The sequence below is a fragment of the Scyliorhinus torazame genome, chromosome 15 (genome assembly GCF_047496885.1).
Source record: "Scyliorhinus torazame isolate Kashiwa2021f chromosome 15, sScyTor2.1, whole genome shotgun sequence".
NCBI classification, from domain to species: domain Eukaryota; kingdom Metazoa; phylum Chordata; class Chondrichthyes; order Carcharhiniformes; family Scyliorhinidae; genus Scyliorhinus; species Scyliorhinus torazame.
Window position 1 is genome coordinate 5,712,895 of NC_092721.1, and position 18,598 is coordinate 5,731,492.

The following is an 18,598-nucleotide window of genomic DNA, read 5'->3' on the forward strand; positions in this document are numbered from 1 at the left end:
CCACGTCTACCGTATCCTGTAACATACAATCCAAACGGGTGCGGTTTACACTGGCCAGCCTGCATTCACTCCCATCGTTACTTCCCAAGGGCACTGGAGCCAACCCGATGGTGGGGGTTTGGAATCGGCGCACATTCAAACCGGCTTCACTGGCGGTTTCCAATTCCTGACCGCTCAGTCAAGCAGTTGAGTTTTTACACAGAAACATAGAAAATATGAGATCATTCAGCCCTTCGAGCCTGTATCACCATTCACTATGAGCATGGCTGATCATGCAAATTCAGTATCCCACTCCCGCTCTCTCTCCATATCCCTTGATCGTTTTAGCCGCAAGGACCACGTCCAGCTCCCTGTTGAATATATCCAACGAACTGACCCCAACAGCTTTCTGTGGGAGAGAATTCCACAAGTTCACAACTCTGAGAGAAGAAGTTCTTCCCCATCTCAGTCCTGAATGGCTGACCCCTTATTCTTCGGCTGTGACCCCTAGTTCTGGACGTCCCCAACATCGGGAACATTCCTCCCGCATCCAGCCTGTCCAGTCCCATCAGGGTTTTAGATGTTTCGATGAGATCCCCTCTCATTCATCTAAACTCCAGTCAGTACAAGCCCAGTCCATCCAGTCTTTCTTCGTATGTCAGTGCTGCTACCCCGGGAATTAGTCTGGTGAACCTTCGCTGGACACCCTCAACAGCAAGAATGTCCTTCCTCAAACTAGGAGACCAAAACTGCCACAATACGCAAGGTGTGGCCTCACCAAGGCCCTGTATAACTGCAGCAAGACATCCCTACTCCTATACTCAAATCCTCTCGCTATGAAGGCCAGCGTGTCATTAGCTTTCCTCACCGCCTGCTGTACCCGCACGCCAACCTTCAGCGACTGTTCCACCATCACACCCAGGTCTCGGTGCACTTCCCCTTTTCCTAAACTGCCACCATTCAGATAATAATCTGCCTCCCTGATTTGCCACCAAAGTGGATAACCTCATATTTACCACATTATATTGCATTTGCCAAGTGTTTGCCCACTCAGCCGGCCTGTCCAAGTCACCCTGCAGCCTCTCTGCATCCCCCTCACAGCACACACTGCGACCCGGCTTAGTGTCGTCTGCACATTTGGAGATATTGCGATTCCTTCGTCCAAATCATTAATGTATATTGTGAAGAGCTGAGCCCCCAGCACTGAACCCTGCAGTACCCCACTAGTCACTGCCTGCCGCTCTGAAAAGGACCCGTTTATTCCCATTCTCTGCTTCCTGTCTGCCAACCAGCTCTCTATCCCCGTCAATACATTACCCCCAATACCATGAGCTTTAATTTTCCTCACTAATCTCTTGTGTGGGACCTTGTCAAAAGCCTTTTGAAAATCCAGATACACAACATCTACTGGTTCACCCTTGTCCACTCTACTGGTCACATCCTCAAAAAATTCCAGATTTGTCAAGCGTGATTTCCCTTCAGCGAATCCATGCTGACTGGGACCGATCCTGTCCCCACTTTCCAAATGCTCAGTTACTTCATCCTTAATAATTGACTCCAGCATTTTCCCCACCACCGGTATCAGGCTAACCGGTCTATAATTCCCCATTTTCTCTCTCCCTCCATTTTTAAAAAGTGGGGTTACATCAGCTACCCTCCAATCCATTGGAACTCTTCCAGTCTATAGAATGCTGGGAAATGATCACCAATGTGTCCACTATTTCTCGTGCCACTTCCTTAAGTCCTCTGGGATGCAGAGCATCAGGCCCCGGGTTTTAATCCCATCAATGTCCCCAATACAACTTCCTGACTTATATAATAATAATCTTTATTGTCACAAGTAGGTTTACATTAACACTGCAATGAGGTTACTGTGAAACGCCCCTAGTCTCCACATTCCGGCGCCTGTTCGGGTACACGGAGGGAGAATTCAGAATGTCCAAATTATCCAACTGCACATCTTTCAGGATTTGTGGGAGGAAACCGGAGCACCCGGAGGAAACCCACGCAGACACGGGGAGAACGTGCAGACTCCGCACAGACAGTGACCCAAGCCAGGAATCGAATCTTTGACCCTGGTGCTGTGAAGCAATGGTGCTAACCAGTGTGCTACCGTGCTGCCCAATAAGAATTTCCTTCAGTTCCTCCTTCATTCTAGACTCTCTGTCCCCTAGTGTTTCCGGAAGGTTAGTTGTGTCCTCCTTTGTTAAGACAGATCCAAAGTATTTGTTCAACTGGTCTGCCATCTCTTGTTGCCCATTATGATTTTCACCTGGTTCTGACTGCAAGGGACCTACATTTGTCTTCATCAGTCTTTTTCTCTTCACATATCTATAACAGATTTTGCAGTCAGTTTTTATGTTTTCTGCAAGCTTACTCTCATATTCTAATTTCCCATCTGAATTAAACCCTTTGTCCTCCTCTGCTGAATTTTAAATTTCTCCCAGTCCTCGGGCTTGCAGCTTTTTCTGGCCAGTTTATAAGCCTCCGCTTTGGCTTTAACACTCTTCCTGATTTCCCTGGTTAGTCATGGCTCAGCCGCCTTCCCCGTCTTACTCTTGCGCCAGACAGGGATGTACAATTGTTGAAGTTCATCAATGTGTTCTTTGTCTGCCTATTACCTATCCACCGTCAACCCCTTAAGTATCCTTTGCCAGCTTATCCTAGCTAATGCATGTCGCATACCATCAGTTAGCTTTCTTTAAATTCCGGACCCTAGTGTCAGACTTAACTGTGTCACTCTCCATCTTAATGAAGATTTCTACCATATTATGGTCACTCTTCCCTAAAGGATCTCGCGCCACAATATTGCTAATTAATCCTCTCTCGTTGCTCAATACCCAGTCTAGGATGGCCTGCTCTCTAGTTGGTTCCTCAACACATTGGTCGAGAAAGCCATCCCTTATACATTCCAGGAAATCCTCCTCCATTGCATTGCTGTGCTATTAGCCCAATCAATATGCAGATTGAAGTCACCCATAATAACTGCTGTACCCTTACTGAACGCATCTCTAATTTCCTGTTTGATGCCATCCCCAACTGTTTGGTGGTCTGTACACAACTCCCATTAACGTTTTTCTGCTTTTTAATGTTTCGCAGCTCCACCCATACAGATTCCAAATTGTCCAGGCTAATGTCCTTCCTTGGTATTGTGTTCCTCTTTAACCAGCAAAGCTACCCCACCTCCCTTTCCTTGCCTTCTAACTTTCCTGAATGTTGAATATCCCTGGATGTTGAGCTCCCGTCCTTGGTCACCCTGGAGCCAGGTCTCCGTGATCCCAATGACATCATATCTGTTAATGATCGTCAGCGCAGTTAATTCATCAACTCTATAATTACAGATGCTCCTTGCATTGCGGCACAGATCCTTCAGGCTTGTTTTTACATTTGCTGCCCTTTCAGAACAGGAGGTAATGTGGCCCGTGGTGATTTTTGTCTTTGGTTTCTCTGCCTTCCACTTTTCCCTTCACTGCCTTTTGTTTTTGTCCCCACCTTACCTCCCTCACTTCCTGCATCGGTTCCCATCCCCCTGCCATTAGTTTAAACCCTCCCCAACAGCACTAGCAAACAACCCCCCTTGGACATGGACAATTTAGCAACTGCCAGGCTCCTCTGTTCTGTGCAAATACACGTTCTTTAATTTCAATTCTATTGTGTGCTGACACAACACATGTGATACGCAAAATGACAGAGCAGTTCAACTGACAGAGAATGAACCCTTTACCACAAAAACGCAGGTCTAATTATCTGCTGTTTGTTCTGAAAGTTCAATGTTTCTGTGAAATTTTACAATTCAACAGATAAATCAGTTAAAGCCAACGCTCTGATGTATCGCTGTGGTCCAAAGCTACTGTTGTAAACGATCAGATTTTGTGTGTCTGATCTTCAAACCCCACAGAAACTGGGACTGAAATAAATAGGGGCTGTTTAGCACAGAGCTAAATCGCTGGCTTTGAAAGCAGACCAAGGCAGGCCAGCAGCATGGTTCGATTCCCGTAACAGCCTCCCCGAACAGGCACTGGAATGTGGCGACTAGGGGCTTTTCACAGTAACTTCATTTGAAGCCTACTTGTGACAATAAGCGATTTTCATTTTCATTTTCAATATCAAACTCCAATCAAGAACCTACCACTTTGAGACTTGCGATTGCAGCAAAGTACGGTGCCCCTGTATATCTGTAAATGAGAAAAACGTTGAGTGGTCAGATTTTATTGAAACATAGTATATGTGTGAAAAGTCTAATTAATTTTCCCAATTATTTCATTTACCCAGTTTTATTTTCTGTGTGAGTAATTTTAAACCAAAGATATTCCGATAAATGCACATTGCACAGTGGGTGTTGATAGTAGCTGTTCCACATCATTGCTGGTTAGTCCCACACAGACCTGTCACTCCCTCAATCCACTCTTCCCCAGCCTCTCTCCCTCCCACCCCTCAGCCCCTTCTCTCTCCCTCCATTCCACAACTGCCACTGCTCCCTCCCTGGCCCTCCCCACTCAATCCCATGGAACGTTAGCTGGTGTTCGCAGTGCTGTGTGAATGCAGCTTGCGGTTACAGCCTGACAGCTTTGGTAAGACTCAAACGCAAGGACTTCTGAAAATGCCTGAATCTCAGTTTGCTGTCATGTGTGATTTCATCTCAAACTTCCAATCAAACAGGGAATCGACAGAATGTGATAGGAATAGAACTGTAAAACACTCACTCTGCACATCCGCCAACAACTCCTATCTTTCCATCTTGTCCTTTATGTTTTTTCTCAGTGAGAGGAGGAACAATATTCCTGACCAGCTGAAGGTTCTTTTCCATATTTCCGGCTGGTCTGTGGCTGTGAAATGTAAAAGCGCGGCACAGAACTGAAACACAAGAGAAAGACAACCTTTAACTTAACAAGGCGAAAAAATCATGGTTTCAACAAACCCCATTGCTCAATCACCAGGCACAGAACTGAGGGAGTGCTGCACTGTCAGAGGGTCAGTACTGAGGGAGTGCTGCACTGTCAGAGGGTCAGTACAGAGGGAGTGCCGCACTGTCAGAGGGTCAGTACTGAGGGAGTGCCGCACTGTCAGAGGGTCAGTACTGAGGGAGTGCTGCACTGTCAGAGGGTCAGTACTGAGGGGGTGCTGCAATGTCAGAGGGTCAGTACTGAGGGAGTGGCGCACTGTCAGAGGGTCAGTACTGAGGGGGTGCTGCAATGTCAGAGGGTCAGTACTGAGGGAGTGGCGCACTGTCAGAGGGTCAGTACTGAGGGGGTGCTGCAATGTCAGAGGGTCAGTACTGAGGGAGTGGCGCACTGTCAGAGGGTCAGTACTGAGGGAGTGCTGCACTGTCAGAGGGTCAGTACTGAGGGAATGCCGCACTGTCAGAGGGTCAGTACTGAGGGAGTGGCGCACTGTCAGAGGGTCAGTACTGAGGGAGTGGCGCACTGTCAGAGGGTCAGTACTGAGGGAGTGGCGCACTGTCAGAGGGTCAGTACTGAGGGGGTGCTGCAATGTCAGAGGGTCAGTACTGAGGGAGTGCCGCACTGTCAGAGGGTCAGTACTGAGGGGGTGCTGCAATGTCAGAGGGTCAGTACTGAGGGAGTGGCGCACTGTCAGAGGGTCAGTACTGAGGGAGTGCCGCACTCTCATAGGGTCAGTACTGAGGGTGTGCTGCACTGTCAGAGGGTCAGTACTGAGGGAGTGCTGCACTGTCAGAGGGTCAGTACTGAGGGAGTGCGGCACTGTCAGAGGGTCAGTACTGAGGGAGTGTCGCACTGTCAGAGGGTGAGTACTGAGGGAACGCTGCACTGTCAGAGGGTCAGTACTGAGGGAGCGCTGCACTGTCAGAGGGTCAGTACTGAGGGAGTGCTGCACTGTCAGAGGGTCAGTACTGAGGGAGTGCTGCACTGTCAGAGGGTCAGTACTGAGGGAGCGCTGCACTGTCAGAGGGTCAGTACTGAGGGAGCGCCGCACTGTCAGAGGGTCGGTACGGAGGGAGTGCCGCACTGTCAGACGGTCAGTACTGAGGGGGTGCTGCACTGTCAGAGGGTCAATGCTGAGTGAGCGTGGCACTGTCAGAGGGTCAGTACTGAGGGAGCGCCACACTGTCAGAGGGTCAGTACTGAGGGAATGCCGCACTGTCAGAGGGTCAGTACTGAGGGAGTGCCGCACTGTCAGAGGGTCAGTACTGAGGGAGTGCTGCACTGTCAGAGGGTCAGTACTGAGGGAGCGTGGCACTGTCAGAGGGTCAGTACTGAGGGAGTGCCGCACTGTCAGAGGGTCGGTACGGAGGGAGTGCTGCACTGTCAGAGGGTCAGTACTGAGGGAGCGCTGCACTGTCAGAGGGTCAATGCTGAGGGAGCGCGGCACTGTCAGAGGGTCAGTACTGAGGGAGCGCTGCACTGTCAGAGGGTCAGTACTGAGGGAGTGCCGCACTGTCAGAGGGTCAGTACTGAGGGAGTGCTGCACTGTCAGAGGATCAGTACTGAGGGAGTGCCGCACTGTCAGAGGATCAGTACTGAGGGAGTGCCGCACTGTCAGAGGGTCAGTACTGAGGGAGTGCCGCACTGTCAGAGGGTCAGTACTGAGGGAGCGCCGCACTGTCAGAGGGTCAGTACTGAGGGAGTGCCGCACTGTCAGAGGGTCGGTACTGAGGGAGTGCTGCACTGTCAGAGGGTCAGTACTGAGGGAGTGCTGCACTGTCAGAGGGTCAGTACTGAGGGAGTGCTGCACTGTCAGAGGGTCAGTACTGAGGGAGTGCTGCACTGTCAGAGGATCAGTACTGAGGGAGTGCCGCACTGTCAGAGGGTCGGTACTGAGGGAGTGCCGCACTGTCAGAGGGTCAGTACTGAGGGAGTGCCGCACTGTCAGAGGGTCGGTACTGAGGGAGCGCCGCACTGTCAGAGGGTCAGTACTGAGGGAGTGCCGCACTGTCAGAGGGTCGGTACTGAGGGAGTGCTGCACTGTCAGAGGGTCAGTACTGAGGGAGTGCTGCACTGTCAGAGGGTCAGTACTGAGGGAGTGCTGCACTGTCAGAGGGTCAGTACTGAGGGAGTGCTGCACTGTCAGAGGGTCAGTACTGAGGAAGTGCTGCACTGTCGGAGTGTCAGTACTGAGGGAGTGCTGCACTGTCAGAGGGTCAGTACTGAGGGAGTGCCGCACTGTCGGAGGGTCAGTACTGAGGGAGTGCTGCACTGTCAGAGGGTCAGTACTGAGGGAGCGCCGCACTGTCAGAGGGTCAGTACTGAGGGAGCGCTGCACTGTCAGCGGGTCAGTACTGAGGGAGTGCTGCACTGTCAGAGGGTCAGTACTGAGGGAGCGCTGCACTGTCAGCGGGTCAGAACTGAGGGAGTGCCGCACTGTCAGAGGGTCAGTACTGAGGGAGCGCTGCACTGTCAGAGGGTCAGTACTGAGGGAGTGCCGCACTGTCAGAGGGACAGTACTGAGGGAGCGCCGCACTGTCAGAGGGTCAGTACTGAGGGAGTGCTGCACTGTCAGAGGGTCAGTACTGAGGGAGTGCCGCACTGTCAGAGGGTCAGTACTGAGGGAGTGCCGCACTGTCAGAGGGTCAGGACTGAGGGAGTGTCGCAGTGTCAGAGGGTCAGTACTGAGGGAGTGCTGCACTGTCAGAGGGTCAGTACTGAGGGAGTGCTGCACTGTCAGAGGGTCAGTACTGAGGGAGTGCTGCACTGTCAGAGGGTCAGTACTGAGGGAGTGCCGCACTGTCAGAGGGTCAGTACTGCGGGAGTGCTGCACTGTCAGAGGGTCAGTACTGCGGGAGTGCCGCACTGTCAGAGGGTCAGTACTGCGGGAGTGCCGCACTGTCAGAGGGTCAGTACTGAGGGAGTGCCGCACTGTCAGAGGGTCAGTACTGAGGGAGTGCCGCACTGTCAGAGGGTCAGTACTGAGGGAGTGCCGCACTGTCAGAGGGTCAGGACTGAGGGAGTGTCGCACTGTCAGAGGGTCAGTACTGAGGGAGTGCTGCACTGTCAGAGGGTCAGTACTGAGGGAGTGCCGCACTGTCAGAGGGTCAGTACTGCGGGAGTGCTGCACTGTCAGAGGGTCAGTACTGCGGGAGTGCCGCACTGTCAAAGGGTCAGTACTGCGGGAGTGCCGCACTGTCAGAGGGTCAGTACTGAGGGAGTGCCGCACTGTCAGAGGGTCAGTACTGAGGGAGTGCCGCACTGTCAGAGGGTCAGTACTGAGGGAGTGCCGCACTGTCAGAGGGTCAGTACTGAGGGAGTGCTGCACTGTCAGAGGGTCAGTACTGCGGGAGTGCTGCACTGTCAGAGGGTCAGTACTGAGGGAGTGCTGCACTGTCAGAGGGTCAGTACTGAGAGAGTGCTGCACTGTCAGAGGGTCAGTGCTGAGGGAGTGCTGCACTGTCAGAGGGTCAGTACTGAGGGAGTGCTGCACTGTCAGAGGGTCAGTACTGAGGGAGTGCTGCACTGTCAGAGGGTCAGTGCTGTGGGAGTGCCGCACTGTCAGAGGGTCAGTACTGAGGGAGTGCTGCACTGTCAGAGGGTCAGTACTGAGGGAGTGCTGCACTGTCAGAGGGTCAGTGCTGTGGGAGTGCCGCACTGTCAGAGGGTCAGTACTGAGGGAGTGCTGCACTGTCAGAGGGTCAGTACTGAGGGAGTGCTGCACTGTCAGAGGGTCAGTACTGCGGGAGTGCCGCACTGTCAGAGGGTCAGTACTGAGGGAGTGCCGCACTGTCAGAGGGTCAGTACTGAGGGAGTGCTGCACTGTCAGAGGGTCAGTACTGAGGGAGTGCTGCACTGTCAGAGGGTCAGTACTGAGAGAGCGCTGCACTGTCAGAGGGTCAGTACTGAGGGAGCTCCGCACTGTCAGAGGGTCAGTACTGAGGGAGTGCCGCACTGTCAGAGGGTCAGTACTGAGGGAGTGCTGCACTGTCAGAGGGTCAGTACTGAGGGAGTGCTGCACTGTCAGAGGGTCAGTACTGAGGGAGCGCTGCACTGTCAGAGGGTCAGTACTGAGGGAGTGCCGCACTGTCAGAGGGTCAGTACTGAGGGAGTGCTGCACTGTCAGAGGGTCAGTACTGAGGGAGTGCTGCACTGTCAGAGAGTCAGTACTGAGGGAGTGCTGCACTGTCAGAGGGTCAGTACTGAGAGAGTGCCGCACTGTCAGAGGGTCAGTACTGAGGGAGTGCCGCACTGTCAGAGGGTCAGTACTGAGGGAGTGCCGCACTGTCAGAGGGTCAGTACTGAGGGAGTGCCGCACTGTCAGAGGGTGAGTACTGAGGGAGTGCTGCACTGTCAGAGGGTCAGTACTGAGGGAGTGCCGCACTGTCAGAGGGTCAGTACTGAGGGAGTGCCGCACTGTCAGAGGGTCAGTACTGAGGGAGTGCCGCACTGTCAGAGGGTCAGTACTGAGGGAGCGCCGCACTGTCAGAGGGTCAGTACTGAGGGAGTGCCGCACTGTCAGAGGGTCGGTACTGAGGGAGTGCTGCACTGTCAGAGGGTCAGTACTGAGGGAGTGCTGCACTGTCAGAGGGTCAGTACTGAGGGAGTGCTGCACTGTCAGAGGGTCAGTACTGAGGGAGTGCTGCACTGTCAGAGGATCAGTACTGAGGGAGTGCCGCACTGTCAGAGGGTCGGTACTGAGGGAGTGCCGCACTGTCAGAGGGTCAGTACTGAGGGAGTGCCGCACTGTCAGAGGGTCGGTACTGAGGGAGCGCCGCACTGTCAGAGGGTCAGTACTGAGGGAGTGCCGCACTGTCAGAGGGTCGGTACTGAGGGAGTGCTGCACTGTCAGAGGGTCAGTACTGAGGGAGTGCTGCACTGTCAGAGGGTCAGTACTGAGGGAGTGCTGCACTGTCAGAGGGTCAGTACTGAGGGAGTGCTGCACTGTCAGAGGGTCAGTACTGAGGAAGTGCTGCACTGTCGGAGTGTCAGTACTGAGGGAGTGCTGCACTGTCAGAGGGTCAGTACTGAGGGAGTGCCGCACTGTCGGAGGGTCAGTACTGAGGGAGTGCTGCACTGTCAGAGGGTCAGTACTGAGGGAGCGCCGCACTGTCAGAGGGTCAGTACTGAGGGAGCGCTGCACTGTCAGCGGGTCAGTACTGAGGGAGTGCTGCACTGTCAGAGGGTCAGTACTGAGGGAGCGCTGCACTGTCAGCGGGTCAGAACTGAGGGAGTGCCGCACTGTCAGAGGGTCAGTACTGAGGGAGCGCTGCACTGTCAGAGGGTCAGTACTGAGGGAGTGCCGCACTGTCAGAGGGACAGTACTGAGGGAGCGCCGCACTGTCAGAGGGTCAGTACTGAGGGAGTGCTGCACTGTCAGAGGGTCAGTACTGAGGGAGTGCCGCACTGTCAGAGGGTCAGTACTGAGGGAGTGCCGCACTGTCAGAGGGTCAGGACTGAGGGAGTGTCGCAGTGTCAGAGGGTCAGTACTGAGGGAGTGCTGCACTGTCAGAGGGTCAGTACTGAGGGAGTGCTGCACTGTCAGAGGGTCAGTACTGAGGGAGTGCTGCACTGTCAGAGGGTCAGTACTGAGGGAGTGCCGCACTGTCAGAGGGTCAGTACTGCGGGAGTGCTGCACTGTCAGAGGGTCAGTACTGCGGGAGTGCCGCACTGTCAGAGGGTCAGTACTGCGGGAGTGCCGCACTGTCAGAGGGTCAGTACTGAGGGAGTGCCGCACTGTCAGAGGGTCAGTACTGAGGGAGTGCCGCACTGTCAGAGGGTCAGTACTGAGGGAGTGCCGCACTGTCAGAGGGTCAGGACTGAGGGAGTGTCGCACTGTCAGAGGGTCAGTACTGAGGGAGTGCTGCACTGTCAGAGGGTCAGTACTGAGGGAGTGCCGCACTGTCAGAGGGTCAGTACTGCGGGAGTGCTGCACTGTCAGAGGGTCAGTACTGCGGGAGTGCCGCACTGTCAAAGGGTCAGTACTGCGGGAGTGCCGCACTGTCAGAGGGTCAGTACTGAGGGAGTGCCGCACTGTCAGAGGGTCAGTACTGAGGGAGTGCCGCACTGTCAGAGGGTCAGTACTGAGGGAGTGCCGCACTGTCAGAGGGTCAGTACTGAGGGAGTGCTGCACTGTCAGAGGGTCAGTACTGCGGGAGTGCTGCACTGTCAGAGGGTCAGTACTGAGGGAGTGCTGCACTGTCAGAGGGTCAGTACTGAGAGAGTGCTGCACTGTCAGAGGGTCAGTGCTGAGGGAGTGCTGCACTGTCAGAGGGTCAGTACTGAGGGAGTGCTGCACTGTCAGAGGGTCAGTACTGAGGGAGTGCTGCACTGTCAGAGGGTCAGTGCTGTGGGAGTGCCGCACTGTCAGAGGGTCAGTACTGAGGGAGTGCTGCACTGTCAGAGGGTCAGTACTGAGGGAGTGCTGCACTGTCAGAGGGTCAGTGCTGTGGGAGTGCCGCACTGTCAGAGGGTCAGTACTGAGGGAGTGCTGCACTGTCAGAGGGTCAGTACTGAGGGAGTGCTGCACTGTCAGAGGGTCAGTACTGCGGGAGTGCCGCACTGTCAGAGGGTCAGTACTGAGGGAGTGCCGCACTGTCAGAGGGTCAGTACTGAGGGAGTGCTGCACTGTCAGAGGGTCAGTACTGAGGGAGTGCTGCACTGTCAGAGGGTCAGTACTGAGAGAGCGCTGCACTGTCAGAGGGTCAGTACTGAGGGAGCTCCGCACTGTCAGAGGGTCAGTACTGAGGGAGTGCCGCACTGTCAGAGGGTCAGTACTGAGGGAGTGCTGCACTGTCAGAGGGTCAGTACTGAGGGAGTGCTGCACTGTCAGAGGGTCAGTACTGAGGGAGCGCTGCACTGTCAGAGGGTCAGTACTGAGGGAGTGCCGCACTGTCAGAGGGTCAGTACTGAGGGAGTGCTGCACTGTCAGAGGGTCAGTACTGAGGGAGTGCTGCACTGTCAGAGAGTCAGTACTGAGGGAGTGCTGCACTGTCAGAGGGTCAGTACTGAGAGAGTGCCGCACTGTCAGAGGGTCAGTACTGAGGGAGTGCCGCACTGTCAGAGGGTCAGTACTGAGGGAGTGCCGCACTGTCAGAGGGTCAGTACTGAGGGAGTGCCGCACTGTCAGAGGGTGAGTACTGAGGGAGTGCTGCACTGTCAGAGGGTCAGTACTGAGGGAGTGCCGCACTGTCAGAGGGTCAGTACTGAGGGAGTGCCGCACTGTCAGAGGGTCAGTACTGAGGGAGTGCCGCACTGTCAGAGGGTCAGTACTGAGGGAGTGCCGCACTGTCAGAGGGTCAGTACTGAGGGAGTGCTGCACTGTCAGAGGGTCAGTACTGAGGGAGCGTCGCACTGTCAGAGGGTCAGTACTGAGGGAGTGCCGCACTGTCAGAGGGTCAGTACTGAGGGAGTGCCGCACTGTCAGAGGGTCAGTACTGAGGGAGTGCCGCAATGTCAGACGGTCAGTACTGAGGGAGTGCCGCACTGTCAGAGGGTCAGTACTGAGGGAGCGTCGCACTGTCAGAGGGTCAGTACTGAGGGAGTGCCGCACTGTCAGAGGGTCAGTACTGAGGGAGCGTCGCACTGTCAGAGGGTCAGTACTGAGGGAGTGCCGCACTGTCAGAGGGTCAGTACTGAGGGAGTGCCGCACTGTCAGAGGGTCAGTACTGAGGGAGTGCTGCACTGTCAGAGGGTCAGTACTGAGGGAGTGCCGCACTGTCAGAGGGTCAGTACTGAGGGAGTGCTGCACTGTCAGAGGGTCAGTACTGAGGGAGTGCCGCACTGTCAGAGGGTCAGTACTGAGGGAGTGCCGCACTGTCAGAGGGTCAGTACTGAGGGAGTGCTGCACTGTCAGAGGGTCAGTACTGAGGGAGCGTCGCACTGTCAGAGGGTCAGTACTGAGGGAGTGCCGCACTGTCAGAGGGTCAGTACTGAGGGAGTGCCGCACTGTCAGAGGGTCAGTACTGAGGGAGTGCCGCAATGTCAGACGGTCAGTACTGAGGGAGTGCCGCACTGTCAGAGGGTCAGTACTGAGGGAGCGTCGCACTGTCAGAGGGTCAGTACTGAGGGAGTGCTGCACTGTCAGAGGGTCAGTACTGAGGGAGCGTCGCACTGTCAGAGGGTCAGTACTGAGGGAGTGCCGCACTGTCAGAGGGTCAGTACTGAGGGAGTGCCGCACTGTCAGAGGGTCAGTACTGAGGGAGTGCCGCAATGTCAGACGGTCAGTACTGAGGGAGTGCCGCACTGTCAGAGGGTCAGTACTGAGGGAGCGTCGCACTGTCAGAGGGTCAGTACTGAGGGAGTGCCGCACTGTCAAAGGGTCAGTACTGAGGGAGTGCCGCACTGTCAGAGGGTCAGTACTGAGGGAGTGCCGCACTGTCAGAGGGTCAGTACTGAGGGAGTGCTGCACTGTCAGAGGGTCAGTACTGAGGGAGTGCCTCACTGTCAGAGGGTCAGTACTGAGGGAGTGCCGCAATGTCAGACGGTCAGTACTGAGGGAGTGCCGCACTGTCAGAGGGTCAGTACTGAGGGAGCGTCGCACTGTCAGAGGGTCAGTACTGAGGGAGCGTCGCACTGTCAGAGGGTCAGTACTGAGGGAGTGCCGCACTGTCAGAGGGTCAGTACTGAGGGAGTGCTGCACTTTCAAAGATCAGTACTGAGGGAGTGCTGCACTGTTAGAGGGTCAGTACTGAGGGAGTGCTGCACTGTCAGAGGGTCAGTACTGAGGGAGTGCCGCACTGTCAGAGGGTCAGTACTGAGGGAGTGCCGCACTGTCAGAGGGTCAGTACTGAGGGAGTGCCGCACTGTCAGAGGGTCAGTACTGAGGGAGCGCCGCACTGTCAGAGGGTCAGTACTGAGGGAGCGCCGCACTGTCAGAGGGTCAGTACTGAGGGAGTGCCGCACTGTGAGAGGGTCAGTACTGAGGGAGTGCCGCACTGTCAGAGGGTCAGTACTGAGGGAGTGCCGCACTGTCAGAGGGTCAGTACTGAGGGAGTGCTGCACTGTCAGAGGGTCAGTACTGAGGGAGTGCCGCACTGTCAGAGGGTCAGTACTGAGGGAGTGCCGCACTGTCAGAGGGTCAGTCCTGAGGGAGTGCCGCACTGTCAGAGGGTCAGTACTGAGGGAGTGCCGCACTGTCAGAGGGTCAGTACTGAGGGAGTGCCGCACTGTGAGAGGGTCAGTACTGAGGGAGTGCTGCACTGTCAGAGGGTCAGTGCTGAGGGAGTGCCGCACTGTCAGAGGGTCAATACTGAGGGAGTGCCGCACTGTCAGAGGGTCAGTACTGAGGGAGTGCTGCACTGTCAGAGGGTCAGTACTGAGGGAGTGCTGCACTGTCAACGGGTCAGTACTGAGGGAGTGCTGCACTGTCAGAGGGTCAGTGCTGAGGGAGTGCCGCACTGTCAGAGGGTCAGTACTGAGGGAGCGCCGCACTGTCAGAGGATCAGTACTGAGGGAGAGCTGCACTGTCAGAGAGTCAGTACTGAGGGAGTGCCGCACTGTCAGAGGGTCAGTACTGAGGGAGTGCTGCACTGTCAACGGGTCAGTACTGAGGGAGTGCCGCACTGTCAGAAGGTCAGTACTGAGGGAGTGCCGCACTGTCAGAGGGTCAGTACTGAGGGAGTACTGCACTGTCAGAGGGTCAGTACTGAGGGAGTGCTGCACTGTCAGAGGGTCAGTACTGAGGGAGAGCTGCACTGTCAGAGGGTCAGTACTGAGGGAATGCTGCACTGTCAGAGGGTCAGTGCTGAGGGAGTGCTGCACTGTCAGAGGGTCAGTACTGAGGGAGTGCCGCACTGTCAGAGGGTCAGTACTGAGGGAGTGCCGCACTGTCAGAAGGTCAGTACTGAGGGAGTGCCGCACTGTCAGAGGGTCAGTACTGAGGGAGCGCCGCACTGTCAGAAGGTCAGTAGTGAGGGAGTGCCGCACTGTCAGAGGGTCAGTACTGAGGGAGTGCTGCACTGTCAGAGGGTCAGTACTGAGGGAGAGCTGCACTGTCAGAGGGTCAGTACTGAGGGAATGCTGCACTGTCAGAGGGTCAGTACTGAGGGAATGCTGCACTGTCAGAGGGTCAGTACTGAGGGAGTGCTGCACTGTCAGAGGGTCAGTACTGAGGGAGTGCTGCACTGTCAGAGGGTCAGTACTGAGGGAGTGCTGCACTGTCAGAGGGTCAGTACTGAGGGAGTGCTGCACTGTCAGAGGGTCAGTACTGAGGGAGAGCTGCACTGTCAGAGGGTCAGTACTGAGGGAGTGCTGCACTGTCAGAGGGTCAGTACTGAGGGAGTGCTGCACTGTCAGAGGGTCAGTACTGAGGGAGTGCCGCACTGTCAGAGGGTCAGTACTGAGGGAGTGCCGCACTGTCAGAGGGTCAGTACAGAGGGAGTGCTGCACAGTCAGAGGGTCAGTACTGAGGGAGTGCTGCACTGTCAGAGGGTCAGTACTGAGGGAGAGCTGCACTGTCAGAGGGTCAGTACTGAGGGAGTGCTGCACTGTCAGAGGGTCAGTACTGAGGGAGTGCTGCACTGTCAGAGGGTCAGTACTGAGGGAGTGCCGCACTGTCAGAGGGTCAGTACTGAGGGAGTGCTGCACTGTCAGAGGGTCAGTACTGAGGGAGTGCTGCACTGTCAGAGGGTCAGTACTGAGGGAGTGCTGCACTGTCAGAGGGTCAGTACTGAGGGAGTGCCGCACTGTCAGAGGGTCAGTACTGAGGGAGTGCTGCACTGTCAGAGGGTCAGTACTGAGGGAGTGCCGCACTGTCAGAGGGTCAGTACTGAGGGAGTGCTGCACTGTCAGAGGGTCAGTACTGAGGGAGTGCTGCACTGTCAGAGGGTCAGTACTGAGGGAGTGCTGCACTGTCAGAGGGTCAGTACTGAGGGAGAGCTGCACTGTCAGAGGGTCAGTACTGAGGGAGTGCTGCACTGTCAGAGGGTCAGTACTGAGGGAGTGCTGCACTGTCAGAGGGTCAGTACTGAGGGAGTGCCGCACTGTCAGAGGGTCAGTACTGAGGGAGTGCCGCACTGTCAGTGGGTCAGTACTGAGGGAGTGCTGCACTGTCAGAGGGTCAGTACTGACGGAGTGACGCACTGTCACAGGGTCAGTACTGAGGGAGAGCTGCACTGTCAGAGGGTCAGTACTGAGGGAGTGCCGCACTGTCAGAGGGTCAGTACTGAGGGAGTGCCGCACTGTCAGAGGGTCAGTACTGAGGGAATGCTGCACTGTCAGAGGGTCAGTACTGAGGGAGTGCCGCACTGTCAGAGGGTCAGTACTGGGGGAGTGCCGCACTGTCAGAGGGTCAGTACTGAGGGAGTGCCGCACTGTCAGAGGGTCAGTACTGAGGGAATGCTGCACTGTCAGAGGGTCAGTACTGAGGGAGTGCCGCACTGTCAGAGGGTCAGTACTGAGGGAGCGCCGCACTGTCAGAGGGTCAGTACTGAGGGAGTGCCGCACTGTCAGAGGGTCAGTACTGAGGGAGTGCTGCACTGTCAGAGGGTCAGTACTGAGGGAGTGCCGCACTGTCAGAGGGTCAGTACTGAGGGAGTGCTGCACTGTCAGAGGGTCAGTACTGAGGGAGTGCTGCACTGTCAGAGGGTCAGTACTGAGGGAGTGCCGCACTGTCAGAGGGTCAGTACTGAGGGAGTGCTGCACTGTCAGAGGGTCAGTACTGAGGGAGTGCTGCACTGTCAGAGGGTCAGTACTGAGGGAGTGCCGCACTGTCAGAGGGTCAGTACTGAGGGAGTGCTGCACTGTCAGAGGGTCAGTACTGAGGGAGTGCTGCACTGTCAGAGGGTCAGTACTGAGGGACTGTCGCACTGTCAGAGGGTCAGTACTGAGGGAGCGCTGCACTGTCAGAGGGTCAGTACTGAGGGAGTGCTGCACTGTCAGAGGGTCAGTACTGGGGAGCTGCAGTGTCGGGGCCTCGGGTCTCTCTCAGTGTGAGGCCGGTTCCGGGTGCACCTGTCCCGGGCAGTCTGAGCTTCAATCCGGGGGCCGCACGAAGCGGCTGCGCTGGAGGCGGAGCGCGGTCCCCGCCCCGGGCGGGATTCCTGGTTTACCGGCGGCGCGGAACACGGCGGCAGACAGCTGATCCGATCGATACATCCGGGAGTCGACCAATCAGCATCCAGCCAATCACAGAGCGAGGAGCATGCAGCCAATCACAGAATTCAGCATCCACCAATCCCAGGATACAGCATCCAGCCAATCACAGGGCGCAGCATCCAACCAATCACAGAGTGCAGCGTCCAGCCAATCAGAGGGCACAGCATCCAGCCAAACACACAATGTGCAGCATCCAGCCAATCATAGAGAGGGCAGCATCCAGCCAATCCCAGGGTGCATCTGCCAGCCAATCACCGAGAGAGCAGCATCCAGCCAATCACAGGGCGCAGCATCGAACCAATCACAGAGTGCAGCGTCCAGCCAATCAGAGGGCACAGCATCCAGCCAAACACACAATGTGCAGCATCCAGCCAATCACAGAGAGAGCAGCAACCAGCCAATCACAGAGAGGGCAGCATCCAGCCAATCACAGAGAGAGCAGCATCCAGCCAATCACAGAGAGAGCAGCAACCAGCCAATCACAGAGTGCCGCATCCAGCCAATCACTTTTTAAATAAAAATATCTTTTTATTCAAATTTTCACAAAACAACAAAATACAGAAAGAAAACAAACCCCCCCCTCCATATACATAAATAATAAATTAACACCCTTCATCAACACAAAGGCAAAAATACACGCCCACTCAAGAAAATCGAAAAACAAACCCCCCCCATAGCCCCCCACCCCCCCGAGCCCCCCTCCCCCCCGAGCCCCCCATAGGCCCCCCCCCCCGAGCTGCTGCTGCCATTGGCCAATGTCTATCGTTCTGCCGGAAAGTTTAAGAACGGTTGCCACCGCCTAAAGAACCCTTGTACCGACCCTCTCAAGGCGAATTTCACCCTCTCCAATTTAATGAACCCCGCCATATCGCTGATCAAGGATTCCACGCTTGGGGGCCTCGCATCTTTCCACTGAAGAAGAATCCTTCGCCGGGCTACCAGGGACCCAAAGGCCAGAATTCCGGCCTCTTTCGCCTCCTGCACTCCCGGCTCCTCTGCTACCCCAAATATTGCGAGCCCCCAGCCCGGTCTGACCCTGGATCCTACCACCCTCGACACCGTCCTCGCTACACCCTTCATAGTTCCTCCAGCGCTGGGCATGCCCAGAACATATGGGTGTGATTTGCTGGGCTCCCTGAGCACCTAACACACCTGTCCTTGCACCCAAAGAACCGGCTTATCCTTGCCCCGGTCATGTGAGCCCTATGCAGCACCTTAAATTGTATGAGGCTGAGCCTCGCACAAGAGGAGGAAGAGTTCACCCTCCCCAGGGCATCCGCCCACATCCACTCGCCAGTCTCCTCACCCAACTCCTCCTCCCACTTACCCTTTAGCTCCTCCACCAGGGCCTCCTCCTCCTCCTCCATCACCTGATACATTGCCGAGATCCTTCCCTCTCCAACCCACCCCCCCGACAGCACCCTGTCCTGGACCCCGCATGGCGGCAGTCGTGGGAACTGTAGCACCGTCAATATGACGCGAGGCAGGTTGAGGTAATGTCAATTGAAGGCTTTATTAAGCAGAACTTTATCCCCAGCAGCGTGGTTACAGAATGCAGCTGCTGAGGGAAATGGAGGGAAAAGCTGGGTTCTTATACCGGCATTTCTGGGTGGAGTCCAGTA

At 55.6% G+C, this 18,598-nt stretch overlaps 1 protein-coding gene across 2 annotated transcripts in view; it reads right to left on the minus strand.

Annotated features, from left to right (window-relative positions):
- naxd (NAD(P)HX dehydratase) overlaps positions 1–17,046 on the minus strand; it is a 37,792-nt gene extending 20,746 nt beyond the window's left edge. Inside the window, exons 1-3 of one of the 2 annotated variants that reach the window (XM_072476008.1) lie at positions 16,931–17,046; positions 4,683–4,833; positions 4,109–4,154 (exon numbers count right to left, since the gene is read on the minus strand). In XM_072476008.1, coding sequence (XP_072332109.1) covers positions 4,109–4,154; positions 4,683–4,833; positions 16,931–16,976 — 243 coding nt within the window. In that variant the 5' untranslated portion in view covers positions 16,977–17,046. Of the gene's footprint in view, positions 1–4,108; positions 4,155–4,682; positions 4,834–16,832 lie in introns of both variants that reach the window. The other variant, XM_072476009.1, reaches the window with a different exon arrangement.
- Between the last annotated feature and the right edge of the window lie 1,552 nt (positions 17,047–18,598).